Source organism: Electrophorus electricus, chromosome 14 (genome assembly GCF_013358815.1).
Source record: "Electrophorus electricus isolate fEleEle1 chromosome 14, fEleEle1.pri, whole genome shotgun sequence".
Classification (NCBI taxonomy): Eukaryota; Metazoa; Chordata; class Actinopteri; order Gymnotiformes; family Gymnotidae; genus Electrophorus; species Electrophorus electricus.
The window spans coordinates 13,080,443-13,097,063 of record NC_049548.1 but is presented as its reverse complement, the minus strand read 5'-3'; the positions used below and the strand labels follow the sequence as shown (position 1 = coordinate 13,097,063).

The 16,621-nt window shown below is 45.3% G+C and overlaps 1 protein-coding gene across 4 annotated transcripts in view; it reads right to left on the bottom strand.

Annotated features, from left to right (window-relative positions):
* The window catches only part of dock1 (dedicator of cytokinesis 1), a 184,064-nt gene that overhangs the window by 159,862 nt on the left and 7,581 nt on the right, over window positions 1-16,621 (bottom strand). For all 4 annotated transcript variants that reach the window (XM_035533660.1, XM_035533661.1, XM_035533662.1 and 1 more), the window contains exons 2-7: window positions 4,361-4,444; window positions 3,742-3,782; window positions 3,525-3,580; window positions 2,028-2,124; window positions 1,286-1,434; window positions 313-448 (exon numbers count right to left, since the gene is read on the bottom strand). In XM_035533660.1, the coding sequence (XP_035389553.1) occupies window positions 313-448; window positions 1,286-1,434; window positions 2,028-2,124; window positions 3,525-3,580; window positions 3,742-3,782; window positions 4,361-4,444 (563 nt within the window). The remainder of the gene's footprint in view (window positions 1-312; window positions 449-1,285; window positions 1,435-2,027; window positions 2,125-3,524; window positions 3,581-3,741; window positions 3,783-4,360; window positions 4,445-16,621) is intronic.

Here is a 16,621-nt window from a genome sequence, read left to right as displayed (position 1 = left end):
TTCCCAGCATCTCAAGTAAACATCAAGCTAATCGCTACGACAGGAATGTGTGGAGATAAAGGGTCAGTTAATATGGGAGCTGAAGATCTACACTGCAGTATAGCACTTCAGCGCTGTGTGTTCTCATGAAAAACCCGGTCTCCAAGGGCAGCTCTTCACTTAGCAGCTGGTCATGTTATAGGAACTCCTCTCCATCAGCTAGCCTACCACCTCTGCGAGCAATGTTATAAGCGCATTAGCTTCAGGGGACTGGGGCTTCGCTACCCGCGTGCATGCTTGTTCGGTCTGCGTGGTTTCATCTGTCGTTTTTACCTTCTCCTCCTGGATCCGCTCTTCGATCTGTCTGGATGCAGTCTCGTGGGCTTGGAACAGGCTGATGGTGCTGGTAAGGTCTGGGTCCAGAATGTTCCCAACCTTGTCCCTCACCACCAGGTCCAGGTCCAGAACCCTGACGACCGGTGCCCGGCACACAACGGGGTTCAGAGACAGTAACGCAACAGGACGACAAAGCAAAGCAAAGCAAAGAAATAAAGAAATAAATAAACCACAACAACAAGTAACAATGATGGACAAGTAACCATGAGAAATGATAAGAACAAACAAGCAATTAAGCGAATATTGCACAGCTATCTAAAGAGGCAGCACTGTTCACAGATATATTGCAGTGCCATGTTCAGTTTTTAAACACCTGAATAAATTCCCTGTTGTACTCTTATCCTTGCCTGGAGTGAATAATCTTTATTGTTTAATAAAGGAGAAGACAGAAGATTTGAACATCTCCATAAACAATTAAAACATTGGCATTTTGTGTGTTTGGGGGGGGCGTAACTGGGGATTTTTCTGCCTACCCGAATCAGAAAAAAAACAACAAAAACCCATCCACGCCTGCATGTCGATCAGCCTTTCCAAAGACACCAGATGTTGGGAGTGTAATTGGCTCCTTTATTACCCAGTAAACTGGTCATCTAAATGCTCCCAGCAGCTGTTAGATGTGCCGACTATAGGATAGCTGGGGAGGCCAAATTGAGTAACGCTGGTTATAAAGTGCACAGCCCAGTGGGTAGTGGGTAATGGGTTTCCTCGGTGAGCGCCGAGCAGGGGCTACACGCTTCACACACAGTCTGAGCCACCCTGGCTCCTCGCATAGCGGAGGTTCAGATGTGCGATAGAGTCACGCTCGGAAACTGGAAGTGACTACTGCTAAATCAGAAGAAGTAGTGAGAAAGCAGTAGGATGTAGGCCTGCTCAGGAGGAAGACGGAGGCGGCTAAAGAGGTGCCACGTACTTGTTCCCGTAGTCAATCTTGGAGGTGACTTTCTGTTTAAGTTCCGAGAGCTCATCCTGGGGGAGGGTTCCGGACAAAATCTGAGATCGCCACTCAATGAGGTCGTAGATCATGTCACGAACGGTATTAAACATCTCACGCTTGTCCCCCTTCAGAAACACGCACGTACAGAGATGAACGCGTGCGCGCGCGCACACAGACACACACACACACACACACACACACACACACACACACACACAGTCTGAGTATACAGTGAAATGAGGGCTAATTAAACTGTCATGTTCACTCTGACATGGCAAGAGGGTGAGCTTTAATCAGTGACGACAGACACTAAACGTTTTGCACAACACCAGATGAATGAGAAAGGTCAAAAGTCAGAGTTTAAAGCATTGAGAGCACTTTATAAGCCCCGAGGGTCACCTTGGACGGTGTGCATCACCCAGCATTTGAATTGCAGGAGCATACAAAGACTTGACAGTGTTTGATTTATGGAAACGCTCTCCTCAACGTGTTACAGTGCAGCATGGAAGGCAGTCGATGTCCTGGGGTAGGACAGGACTGGTGCCCATGTGACCATTCCCGGACACTCGCTGAACAGAATGCTAGAGAGATGCGTTCAGATGAGAGCAGCTGCAGATTCCGTACTGCACTCCGGTCGCACCAGGTCCTCCGCCACTACTCCAGAGACAAGTGTTGCAGCTTGCAGGTCACGCTCACGACTCCCAAGACATGCACTCACCACGTACAGGTCCCTCCATATGGAAGCCCATTCTCTCAGCGTGGTGGTGACCTCGTGCACCAGGGGCTGCTCTGTAGGGATGACCGTCTCCTTTGGTCTAAGAGGCGACAGAGGCACAGACATGGCGAGATGGAACAAGGAGATATTTGAATATAAACGGACTCCCCCTCCCTCCCCTGCGGTAAAAATGACCTGCTGCATGGGTGCACGTGAAGCCTGGTCAAAGCTTTGCTATTCAAAACGACTGATGATATGAACTTCAAGTTGCGATGACTTAATTTGCTATGACGTACTGCTCTATCGCTTCTCAGCATCACAACGCACGTGGTACTCACACCCATTCACTGTCCTGACCTGACGTACACGTCCATGACTAAGTCTGGACAGAGGCAGAGAAATATAATAAACCCGTGTGCTGGCTCGAAATTCTTTCTGCACAGGCTGTGGGAGAGGTCTCTCCAGCAGGTTCACTCAGCTCATATCCTCAATCTTATCTTAATAAAAGCACGCTGTTCGCTCCATGGCTAATCCAAACCTCCTCCTTAAGCCCTACTCAGATCTTCATTTCAGACGGGTGTTCGGCGTGGATGATGTGTTCAAGGACGCCTGCGCTGAAAGCGGTTCTCAGCCGTTTCTCTGATTACTCTCCCAGCAAAGTTGAACCAGCTCCAGAGGCCCCTCCCTGCAACTCCCCTGCAATCAACAGACAGATCTCCAAAAGCCGCTTCCCATGGAATCTCCTCCCCCCCCAGTTCACGTAACCTGGGAGATGCTTTGGACGTGCAGTATTGCTAGCTCGCTTTCAATTTCAAGGGGAAATCTCTGATGAAATCAGCCATCCTGATTGAGACAAAAAGTGTGATATCGATGAAGTGTTTTAGAGTTGCAGGAGCTCAGTGAGAAAGCTCAGTCAAGCCCTGTTTTAAGCGTGCTTCAAGAACACCAGGACGCTTTATTCAATAACCTGGGATATGTGCCTAAAACAAGAGCTCTCTCGCTTCTGGAACATAGGCTGTTAACTCAAGCTCTAGAGATCTGAAACTGAGAAATCCATGACAAGTGAATGAAATCCCTGATGTAACACAAGCATCATTAGACTGCTGTAAACTTACCGCTATATATAGCCCACATGAGATGAGAGTTTTCAACAATTGCGTTTTTCCCATTAAAAGGAACTTGGCTTTCCCAGCACAGATTCTGATTAAATGTAAGTGTTTTATTTATAATATCCACTGACAGCCAAGCTATACACATTCCACAGAATGTTCTTAATTCTGCATGTTGAAATTAGCAGGCCTGAACATATGATGACCGTTTTACTGATGCATCCAGTATAAAACTATGGGTAAAAAGCAACACACTGAATAGTTTATGGCTGAAATTGTATAACAATAACACAAATAAATCATTATTTTTTTAATTGTATATATGTGTGTATTATTATAATTAAAACATTGTTTAAATAAAAATTGTTCACTAGACAAGTCATAAACTTACCCACTGCCTTCGACTGTGGCCTCTTTTAGATGTATATAACATGCAGGAAATATACCCTGCAAGCAAAAACGGCAGCAGAAAACATGCAAAGCAAATTAATAGAAGTCAATGGTTCAGGGCAGCGCTGTGCTCTGCTCCTCCCACTTATAATTCATTTGCTCCGATTTTCATCTCTCAGACAGGTGCATCAACATCCAAGTCAGCAGAGTGAGCTCACCTTCTTGGATTTGCGCCTCAGCCTGTGTCCCCTGTACCAACCTGAAAGACAAGTGTGGGGGTAAACCATCACCATAACGCTGCACACACGAGTGACTGCACCGCATAGACAATATGCATCTCCTACCCGTACACAAATTCATAACTTGCTTTTGGGGCGACTCTGAACAAAATAATCAATGCTAACAATTTCTATAGTCTTGAGTAATAAAACTCCAGTACAGCTATCAAATAAGGGCTGGAGGTGAAAAGAAACTTTAACCAAAAAAATGCAGTATGAGGAGAAATAGTTCAGAAATGGAGAGTGCTTTTGCCAGGAATGAAGGATGCATGTGAGGAGGTTGGGCTCCTGGTGTCCCCAGGTCCCCCTGCAGGGTGACGGTACTGACACAGTAATAATGCACCACCCTCCGAAAAAAAAGTGCTGGTGCCCCACTTGATCAAACATGTCATCGTTTGCAGGGTGAGGAAAGACAGACGTGGAGGGACAGAGAGAGAGAGGGTGATCAAGAGAGGAAAAATAAAAGAGCAGGAATGAGAGATTGAGTGAAAGAGCGACAAAGAAGAATGTGTAGAGAAAGAGTAAGTGTGTGAGTGCTCCCAGCACCACAACAGCTCACCTTCATGAGTTTCCAGTATGTGTACTGTGTCCCCAATCTGTAGAGAAAGCTCCTCGTCACTGCGCGCATCATAGTTATAGATAGCTGAGGAAAGAGAAACAGGTGGAGAGAGAGAAATCATATCTTACACAGAAGATATGAGCACAGTGGGCCTTATTCATCGTTGTTGTGTGCGGTCAAATCAGAACATAAAATGATTATTACACAAACTAACAGTTTCATTATTCATTAGTTACATCTTTGGTTTCATCTTGTTAGAATCAAACTTGCATATGGCAAGAGAAAGATTTTAGAGTAATTTGAGAGTTTTGTGAAATTTGAGAGTTGTTTTTTTTTTTTTTTTTAAACAACCTGAAAAACACTTCACCCTCATTGAAGATCTAAACTGTAGTTGAGAGCCAATCATAAATGTTATATATCTCTCAAGGTTTTATTTTTTGGGGCCTATGGCCCAGTCCTGGTAAGTGAGTGCAAATTAGGATGTGATATGGAAGTAAAGGACCACTGTGATCCTCGTTTCCACATGGCTGAAACCGATTTGCCGATTAAGCTCAAATCAGCGTTCAATTCCACCACATACGACAGTTTAATGAAACAGATGTGGAGTAGTTGGTACGTTATTCACGGTCTTTGAATCTATGCTTGAATTTGTGCTTCTGTTGCTATGGAGCTTTGATGAATGAGGGCCAGTGAATACATACATGAATATTTATGCCTTCAAAATGTTTATCATGAAATTTCAGAATATTATCCACTGACACAGAATGATTAAACATATCAATGTGGAAACCCTCCTAGGACAGGGATCTTAATGTGTGTGAGCAATACCACCACAAACAGTCTGAAACCAGTTAATCAAAAATATGAATTTAAAAACAAATGTAAAAAAAAATCTATAAACCCAGCTCTCCAGTGACCCTACTGCTTAATGAGTATAACATCTTTACTCATCTTTCACTTTTGTACATCGAGCAAGCTGTGTAAAAAAGGAAATCTCAAATCTCTCCCTCACCATTCACCCTCTTTTAATCTCAACCTCTCTCGCTCTCTACACTGAGAGCATTCAGCAGCAGGGCAGACTGTTGGCTGCAATGAGCAGTTCCATTCACCACTGCTACCCGAAACTGGCTGACAAAGAGCTCGGAGGTCCACACGCTGCTGAGGAAAGAGAGAGCAGGAGAACGACAGGCACAAGAAAGCAAGTTGCGGTATGCTCTGTCTAGTGTTTTCACTCATGCCATTCCTCTCTCTCGCTCTCTCTCTCTCACTCTCTCCTCTTTTTAGGAGGGTGGTGGTATTCGTACCACCAGCTGCCCCCCCCAATCCGGTTCTCTCTCTCACACACACACACACACACACACACACACACACACACACACACAAAGCTGTGCAAGAGCCAAGGAGGGCAGCACAAAGTATTAAACTAGGTGAGTGACAGTACCATTACAACAGATGCCTCGCAGAAAATTACTTATCCTCTCCACATAGAAACACACACAAACACACACACACACACACGCACGTACAGCCCTACACACACACACTCCCTCATTTCAGCTCTCAGTCAGACAGAAGACAGAAACAAGTTCTTCCAGCAAACACTGAAGAATTACTAACAATAAATTATATACAAGCACCAGGAAATTACAAACAATAAATTGCACTCAAACACTGGAAAATTACAAACAACCCATCCTCAAATTCATAAACATTCATTCATATAATCAAACGCAGAAAGACACATGCATTTGCATTAGTCTTCTATTTGTAAACTGCCTACTACTGCAGTTTCAATTCATCTGGCACAGGCTAATGTCAGCAAAAATTAGATGATAATTCATATGGCTTTAATATCTTAGGACTATAAAACTGATACATTCAGTTGGCATACACCTCTATCTTTTGCTTGCTCTCTCGCTCTCACACTCTCACACACACACACACACACGTATCTGAATGTGGGCTGGCTCTACAGCCCAGCGCTATGTAGAAGGGGACGTGGCCTGTTCACAGGACTCCCTAAAGGAGTGTTATAATTGGGGGAGTGCCAGAGGGCAACCCCCAGCATTGCACCTTTCACACACCCACACACACAGACACACACACCCACACCCCAAGCCACCTTCCAGCCAGACGGTATAATTCTGCTGTCACAGAACATGTTCTCAGTCCTCCCAACATGCTCACAGGTTATGAATGGGGCAGCGTAAGGGATTGACATGACAAGCAGGACGTAAACAGCTAAAACCGGAGAGTATAAAACACCCCCACAGTCAGCTCTAAAGAGGACAAACTGTGTGTGTGCAAGTACCAAAAGTAAAAGCAGTATAAAAAAAGTAAGGGTATCATATGGTCCTCCAGTCTGAACAGGCTGGATCCAGCAGCCAGGCCTGACCCAGTGCATGACCTCATGCTTATAAACAGAGAGACAAAAAAAAACATTCCAGAAAGTACCAACCAGGAGGAAGTGATGCGGGAAAGCCCGGAGAGGTATTAAGCGCACCACCCACACCACCTCCCCTCATACAGCGGGCCTTAATTACAGCTGCAGCATAAACTACAGCTACAGCATTAACTCCACCCACGGGCGCATCCCAGCTCCTCCCCTCATACAGCGGGCCTTAATTACAGCTGCAGCATTAACTCCACCCACGGGCGCATCCCAGCTCCTCCCCTCATACAGCGGGCCTTAATTACAGCTGCAGCATTAACTCCACCCACGGGCGCATCCCAGCTCCTCCCCTCATACAGCGGGCCTTAATTACAGCTGCAGCATTAACTCCACCCACGGGCGCATCCCAGCTCCTCCCCTCATACAGCGGGCCTTAATTACAGCTGCAGCATTAACTCCACCCACGGGCGCATCCCAGCTCCTCCCCTCATACAGCGGGCCTTAATTACAGCTGCAGCATTAACTCCACCCACGGGCGCATCCCAGCTCCTCCCCTCATACAGCGGGCCTTAATTACAGCTGCAGCATTAACTCCACCCACGGGCGCATCCCAGCTCCTCCCCTCATACAGCGGGCCTTAATTACAGCTGCAGCATTAACTCCACCCACGGGCGCATCCCAGCTCCTCCCCTCATACAGCGGGCCTTAATTACAGCTGCAGCATTAACTCCACCCACTGGCGCATCACAGCTCCTCCCCTCATACAGCGGGCCTTAATTACAGCTGCAGCATTAACTCCACCCACTGGCGCATCACAGCTCCTCCCCTCATACAGCGGGCCTTAATTACAGCTGCAGCATTAACTCCACCCACGGGCGCATCCCAGCTCCTCCCCTCATACAGCGGGCCTTAATTACAGCTGCAGCATTAACTCCACCCACGGGCGCATCCCAGCTCCTCCCCTCATACAGCGGGCCTTAATTACAGCTGCAGCATTAACTCCACCCACGGGCGCATCCCAGCTCCTCCCCTCATACAGCGGGCCTTAATTACAGCTGCAGCATTAACTCCACCCACTGGCGCATCACAGCTCCTCCCCTCATACAGCGGGCCTTAATTACAGCTGCAGCATTAACTCCACCCACTGGCGCATCACAGCTCCTCCCCTCATACAGCGGGCCTTAATTACAGCTGCAGCATTAACTCCACCCACTGGCGCATCACAGCTCCTCCCCTCATACAGCGGGCCTTAATTACAGCTGCAGCATTAACTCCACCCACTGGCGCATCACAGCTCCTCCCCTCATACAGCGGGCCTTAATTACAGCTGCAGCATTAACTCCACCCACTGGCGCATCACAGCTCCTCCCCTCATACAGCGGGCCTTAATTACAGCTGCAGCATTAACTCCACCCACTGGCGCATCACAGCTCCTCCCTAGCCCCTCAGTCCATCTTCATCAGTCCCGGCTTACGCCTTTAGCTCAGCTGCCCTGCTTTCACACCAACTATAGCTAAATCATGCACTCAAAGCCCTTTTAATCAAAACTACACTACGCCACAAACACAGTCGGGCATGACCCTTGCGGCTAAAGCTTTTAGTCGTGAGAGGCACGGTGGCCATTTCTATTTTCATCAGGAGAAATGAAAGAGAGGCGAGTGGCTACTGGCTGCAGGGGGGCCTACACAGAGCTGCCTTGTATTAGCTCCACTCGCAACCAAACTGCGACCGGAATTCAGAGTAAGGCTGGCCAGGGGGCTAATAACCTGAACTAACGCACATCCACACATCGAGCAGGTTATCAGAGGTGGAAAGGGAAGGGTGAGTGAGAACGACAGCGCAAACGGAAGAGAAAAGGGGGTCAGGAGACAGAAGACGAGTGTATCAGTGTGGGCTGGCCCACATCTGTCTTTAGACATAGCAGGAACTCGCCTCTCCTCCGGGGTCGCATGAGAACCACTGCGCTGCACAACGCTGCACTACGCAGTTGTTTCGTGGAGTCCTTTCTATTCTGGCTCAGAGTGAATAGAGTCCATTGATGAGTCTTGTGAGCCGGAGCTGTGTTCCCTGTGAAGCTACAGTCCAGAGCTAAGTCTTGACTTCTCTCTTCTGCACATGTGCATGCAAAAGCAGATGATCGCAAGTGTGCACGCTCGCAATACAGACAAACCACACGCACATGACACTCAAGCGAAGCGCAGTGCATGAATATATATAAATATGTTTGCTCAGGTCCTGTGAGCTTGAGGGTCCTGTGTAGTATCTTAGATGTTCGCAAGACTGCACTCGTCTTCTGGATGGAGATCTCGGATGTTTTTCCTGGGATCTGCTGGAGCCATTCTACTAGCTTGTGGGTCACAGTCCTTAATGTTCCGATTATCACGGGAACCAGAGTTGCCTTCACCTTTCACATCTTTGCCAGCTCTTCTCTCAGCCCTTGGTATTTTTTGGTAAGCTTTTTAGGTTTTCAACCCCAGTGAGAGAGGGTATATGCAGAGATGATGGAATTCCTATGAATTCATTATATCTGCATAAACCACGCAACAAAATCAACTCCTCTCAACTATATTCAGAGAAATAACATCATTAGCAAAATCAGTCCTGAAACCGATGAAGCCTCTAATTGATTGTTGCCAAGCCAAACTCTCCATCCGGTGTCATTAAAACAAATGCATTGTTTTAAGCCTAAATTAAGTGTTTGTATTCTTATACATGTCTGAAGACTCCAGGCTGTCCTGGTCTAGCACTTGCATGTAGTATTAACAGAGATACATAACTGTGGACTGTGTTTAGTACATGCATGGATGACCCAGAACACGGTGGATGAATTTAGATTCATCAGTTTATACATTTTTTTAAAGTGTTACAGAAATGTATTCTCTAATAGGCATACTCTAAAAAGAACTGACAAACCAATTCATGCGCATGTGTGAGACACGCACAGCCAAGAACTAGCTCTTTGACTGTAGTCAACTACTAAACTGTTGTCACAATGACATCAATAAGGTCTGAAAGCATGCGTCATGGTCTGGAACTCAAACTTCAGCGTTACAGTTACCAGGGGGAGGGGAACAACACTTCCTTTGCCCTGTACAACTCTCTCTCAAACTCAGACAGATCCTCCACCGCAGTCTACCTGACACGGAATGTCAGTATGAGCGGAATGAGACTAGTGTGAAAAGAAAAAGAAAAAAAAACAAAAAAAACTAGGTGTTTAATTTTTTCCTAATCTGACTCTAATGTGGTCTAATCGCAGGCTGACAAGCTGAGGCAGATGTCTGATCGTTTTAATTTGGCACAAGCAAGAATAAAAGAGCTCTCCAACTTAACCAAGTACCAAGGTTCCCTGTTCCAGCATTAAATCACCTGCGTGTTTATGTCAAGTACTTAGTCATGTTTATCTGTACCGTTGCAAAGACAATACAGAATGTAAAGGAGCAGAGTTTGTTTGTGTGTGTGTGTGTGTGTGTGTGTGTGTGTGTGTGTGTGTGGTGTGAGAGAGAGTTGAGAGTGTGTGTGTGTGTGGTGTGAGAGAGGTGAGAGAGAGAGAGTGTGTGTGTGTGTGTGTGTGTGTGTGTGTGTGTGTGTGTGAGAGAGAGGTGAGAGAGTGAGTGTGTGTGTGTGTGGTGTGAGAGGGTGAGAGTGTGTGTGTGTGGTGCAAGAGAGAGGTGAGAGAGAGTGAGTGTGTGTGTGCGCAATGAAAAAAGGAAGTCAGAGAATCCAAGTATAGAGGTGTTGCTGGAGGTCCCCTTCCAGTCATTATACAGCCAGCCCGCCACACTAGAACTCTCTGTCAGTGCAGCAGGGAGAGGCCGGCCAGCTCCCAAAGAAGTGGGGCATGTTCCAGACAGGAGGTCCTACAGCAGCTGCGCAAGGAGGAAGGTCCGCTGTCTGAAACCCGATTCTCCACAAACCTTGTATAGTTCACAGCAATTTTGAATACCTTTATAACTTTTACACTACAGTTACTTCCAAGAATTTTTCAGATATTTCATATACACACCCACACCAAGTCAAGGCGGTGCAATGTTTATTTGTACAGGACATACACACTGGCAATATTCAACGTGCTTCGCGAAGATGCAGAAGAAGAATCATCTCAACCCAAGATCTAACAAATCAGGAAAGTGCTTGCCATAAAAAGAAAAAGAAGTCAAGGTGAATCATTTAACCTTAAGATATGGATGCCACTCCTAGATAAGAACACATGTGAAATTAAATGACAAATGAGGAAATCTGAAAAAAATATTCTGCCTCAACACTGCTCTTTATTCCTGCGAAACAATCCTCTCTCATTACAGGCTACGAATGATTGAAAGCACAAATGTAACCAGGCATGGGTAGATGAACAGCAAGTTATTAGTGGGCTATTAACTTTTATACTCAGCAGGCACCATCGAGGTGGAAAAGATCAGCTCTGAACAGTTAACGTCCTGCCATGATTGTGAACTGTCCTGTCTGGTTAACTAATTAATCCCACCTTCTGGCTTTGGCTAATAGGCTAAGTCATGTAGCTGGAACAAAATTCTGTGGAGGAATTTTACTCCCTCAACCTTAACTAAACAGCATTGCCAGCTACTTTATAGAAAACACCTTGTAGGTGTGAAATTTTGATTTAATATCCCATCGGTTCACCAGTGCATTTTCTGTTGGCCATCATCTACACCTTCAGCACTGATCAGTTTCTGAACACAAGAACGGTAGACTGGTCCAAGCCCAGCAGCACTGTGACTAAAACCTAATAGAAACTGACATGCATTTAATTTTTGTGTCTGATAAATCGGTTCAACAATCAAAGCCGTGCCACACCCACATTAGGCGAGCCTTACTGAGTGGCCAGTGAGTGTTGAACTTAGCAGAAATTCCATATTAATTCGTCCACTCCAGGTCAGGTCATACAGTTATAAATGTTTGTCATCAATTCGCACACGTATGTCTGAAGTTGAAGGATAAATGTGGCCTAAACCACCAGAGGTAAATTCTGTCAAGTTCCAGTCACAGGATTCCTGAGTTTGAGTCAGATAGCTCCTCCAGGCATGACTGACATCAAGCCTGTTCATGAGGAAACTCATTGTTTCTTAAATGATGTGCAGCACAAATGAAATGATGAAAATCATCACCATTTCATCATCTTCTTAAGGCAGAGTAACGCTGAAGTAACTTCATTAATAATACCATCTATGTCAACAGCACACTTATGCTGCATAAGATTCGCATGAGACTTTTAAATGCCACAATTACCAGTCCAAAGCTTTATGGGTTGAAAAGTCCACCAAAGCTTAGAAAAAAAACGCAGCAGAATAAATAAACAATGAATTAACCATCGAACCTTTTAAAGGTGCAATCAATTTCCATCTGACTGAGCAAAAATCCCCTCCGATAACAACTTCATGCATGCCTCACAAGAACAGTAATGGCAATGTGTTTCACAGTGCAAGAGATTTTTGGCACAGCTGGCAGGATCTGACTGTGGGTGGAAAACGGCAAGATAATGAGATAAGAGAAAGAGAAGGTGCGAGAGACAGAAAGGAGACACGTCGGGGGGTCGTTGCCCAGCGTCCTTCAAAGTGAGAGCTTCATGGGTAGAAAGACAGAAAGGGTTAGGGTAATAATAAATCGAGATATGCCAGATGCTCTGAGCTCAGGGTTTATAATAGCCACATCAGGATCAGAGCAAGGCCTACACACACACAGCCAATGCTCTCTGAACACCTGACCTAAGAAAGACAAGTAAACTTCCAAAGCACATTACGCATACGAAAATGAAACAATATAACAGTCCTTCTGTAGATCCATGTATTTTATTTCATTAAACTGCAGGGTCTCCAAAAAACTACTTCTTCAGAAGGATTATTTTATTAAGCAGTGTGAATAATCAGATTAGTCATATTTATTAGGGTTTGTGAGGACAGATCAAACTTCACAGCACAATTTCATAATCTTTCAGGAATCTTTTAGAAGCAGCTATATTAGAATTAAGCTAATTAAGCTCATTTGGTTGCATAGACACCCAAAACCACAAGAGGCTAGGCTGAAACACACACAGTCAGGCCTGCAGACATCCAAACACCACTCTTAGAGTGAAAGTTAACAGACTCAATCAATACCTACCAGTTACCAGCAACTACAACACAGAGCAGAATACATGACTTACACTGAGAGAAAGTTACATAGACAGAAGGATTCAGGTTTCCTCAAGACTCCAAGATGGAGACCACTGAAGACTGGAGTTCTGAATCTATATGGCACTACTATTAGCCCTGATTCCGTTTTAGTGCCAGTTCCAATGAGAACTGTCTATTCCTCTTTCTGTATGACTCAGAAAAAGCTCCAAGAACCATGGGAATTAATTTCATGGTGGAGCATTTAGCTGCAGGAACTGCATCAGGAATAACAGAATCTTTCCCAGGCCCGTCAGACTCTACAGGAATTGTGCCGTCTGCGCCCTTTATGCACAATCATGCCATTGTGGGCACTGTGAGGTAGTGCACGCATTCTGACAATGCGGTCATCCCGCTGACTCATCAGCTATTGTTCTGTGCATGTCCACAAGTGTGCACACAGAAAAAAGCCCACTCATCCTGGCACAATTATTAAAAACCCAGGGGGGTTGGTGTTTGATTTGTTCAAATAATTATTTGAAGGTTTTAAAGCACAATCTATATCTAAATATCCATACAATTACAATTCACACCAGTAAGTCCCAATACATTCCTAGGTCACACTGTAGTTGTTCATGTTCACACACACAAACACAATTCAGTAATTCTGATGTAATGTGCATCCCCTTTTAGTACCTTCCCAGAGATCGGACAATAATCCTGATCATCCTCTCGTTGGTGAAGACTTTCACAACATTGCCCCAGCATGGGCTCTCCACGGACTGGGACTGAGCATACACAACACCGGGGCAGCCGCGCTGCAAATCAGAGCCGTCTCAACTTTAAGCAAAGAAATGACACTCGCAGAATAAATATTTAAATAAAAATCACAGGGACACCATATAGAGTACTTATATTGCTTTCAGAGTTAGTACGATGAACCGAAGCTTACAATGAGCTTCAAAAGAACTACAGGATTCACTGCAACAAGCTTTACGTGCAGTCCCGTTGCTTTAGCAGACGACGTCAGCTAAAGCACCTCACGAGTTCAGAGATGAAGCTCAGAAGAATGAAAAAATCAACAACAATTCAGGAGAGCGAGAATGAACAAATTCCAAATATAAGCTTAATTCAGGTAACTGTGCCAGCCAAACACATTCAGAACACCACTCTGGCACCAGCTACCTGCCGAGCTCGCACTTAGAATTTCTCCTGCACTCTGTTGGGAGAAATACCCCCAGCAAACCTCTCTGTGCCAGCAATACATGTTCACCGAGCCCCTCGTCCTGTTACAGTGGAGGGGTACTGGGCATTTCATAACTAATGGCCCGTGAGGCTTCCATTTCTCTGCTGTGCGGCCTCTAGGGAACAGAGCATGTCAACATGCCTGACTAAACCCTTTCCGGTTACCATATGACAAGGTCAATCTGGCACGTTTTGTTGAGCAAACATGAACGCATGCAGCCTCTGCCCTAGATGCACCAGGTTCTTGCTAAAGGCCAGTTTGTGTTAGTTCATAAATAACTCTTAATCCTAAACAAGCATTTGTCCAGAATAAAAGCCATGGGCCCACAGCCACCCACTGAGGAAGTAATAACCTACATGCCTTCTTACATTGGATTGCCAGTGTTAGAACGGCTTTCTTAGCACTTGCTCACTCACTGGTACAAAATCCAAATCCTTTCCCTCCACGGAACTCTCTAATCCACTCCTCGGAGAGGCATGGGCCATAATATTACTGTCATTTAACTCAAATGCTCCTCTCTAATCCCCAGATTATACAATTCAGAGCTGAGAATCTATTAAGGCATGCTGCAGCTTCCAGGCCTCCAGACACTCAAACCCAAAGGCCGTGCCGCGGCCATCTCATACCTCTTCCGGCTGCGTAGTAGTAGTCAGTCGCTCCTCACATAGCCACACACTTGGCACCGGCAAGGTGCATTAAACGCTCCCTCTCTGAAGGCACTGAACAAAGGCCATGGCTAATGCAGCAATCTCACTTGTGAAAATGCTTTATCGTACAGGAAAATGCTTCATCATACAGGCTTGTGAAGCGGAAGATCTCACTTACTTTGAAAACACCTTTAGAAAACGTGAAACAGAAGAGGCCAGGTGGAAGATGGCACAGAGGGAGTGGGACTTGTCACCGTGCACTGGAAAAACACTCGCGTGAGGACTGATTTGGAAATAGGTCCCAACTCTTTATACATTTATGTGCATTAGGATAGGTAGTGCAAAACAGATTCTGTATCAGTAGACATAGTTCCATAAAGTACCTTTAAACTTTTTACTCAATGAACATGGACAGAAAAACACACGGATACACTAACTACATTTTAAAACGGACTATTACTAACAAGATAGCACAGAGGATCGGTGTAATATTAAAATACCTTGAATGCTCAAAAATAATATACATAATACATAATCCTAGCAAAGGGAATGTCTTCATTCATATTTCAAAGCAATATTAACAATAACCATCTTATTGTACTTCAACAACGAAACAGCCAACTTTCACAGGCCAGAGTGACATGACTCTTTATCTATTCATAGTTTTAAACAAATTAGGCCAACTTATTCGAGAATCCCTAATTAAAAGTACTGTACTAGGATCAGATCCTAGTTTTCCCCTGTAATTAAAATGTCATGGGATATGAGGCGTGAACAATTGCCCTAGTCAGGACAATTGGCAGAACATGGGCGGCTAGCACTGCACCTGTCCAGCGTGCCCCCAGCAGAGCTCAAGCATGGGAACAAAGCTCAACTTCAGCAGCAGAGAGATGTGTGCCACAGAAAAGAGGAAGTAAGCCAGCCTTTCAACCACTGACGCCGCCACAACAACAGTCCTGCTTGACTTGCACATGGTGGAGCATGAGAAAGGTGGAAGTTTGCTTTTCCGCACACACACACACACGCACGCACGCACAAACACACCTTAGGGCAACACTAAAGACATGGATCTACAGTCGATGAACAGCACTTGACGACATAATTTGGTTCATTACGAAGCCAGGTTTTTGTCTAGAAAACCCAACAATGACTGAACAGGATGGGTATTTTAAGAAGCCTTATGTGCAAAGTAGGTATATGCATGTCATAAGTTCAACAAAAGAACGACTTCTTTGTAATATAACCCACAGAGTGCAGACTGCTGATCTGTGCTGCTGCTGCTCCACCCTTTGGTATTAACACTCAAACAGAAGGGTGTTCAGTTTCTGAAGCACTGCTTTGGTACTCATTGCGGTACTTCACTGCTTGCCCTTCACGCTCTCTCAGGAATCACAAGCAGACGTGTAGGGCCAGGAGCTCCTCTCAACAACCTCTGGCTCATTGGAAGAGGATTTAGGCTTGGCTTGGCTGTCATTTTGTTGTTTTTAAATGTATGTGTTTTTATTAGTTTTACTGCAGTCCGGACATCTGTCTGTCTTGTGGCTCTTTTCCAACACCTTGCAGCTTTTGCCCCCCAACAATTCTCCTTCAAGTGATTCTCACACACACACACACACACACACACACACACACACACATACATCGGAACAGGTGTCTCATTATTAAAATATGTCAGTTCAGTTTGTTGGCTAATGTATTCCCTGCTCCGAGAGGCAGGGGGTAATGGCTAATAAAGAGCACGGCTTGCTTTCATAACATTGGTACGTGTTTTTCCCCACTGCGTGAAAGGCTTTAGAACAGCATTCAAAGAGGAATCACTTGCACTCACGCCAGGTGCTGGGTTTGCTGCTTTAACTACAGCTCTACTTCACAGTC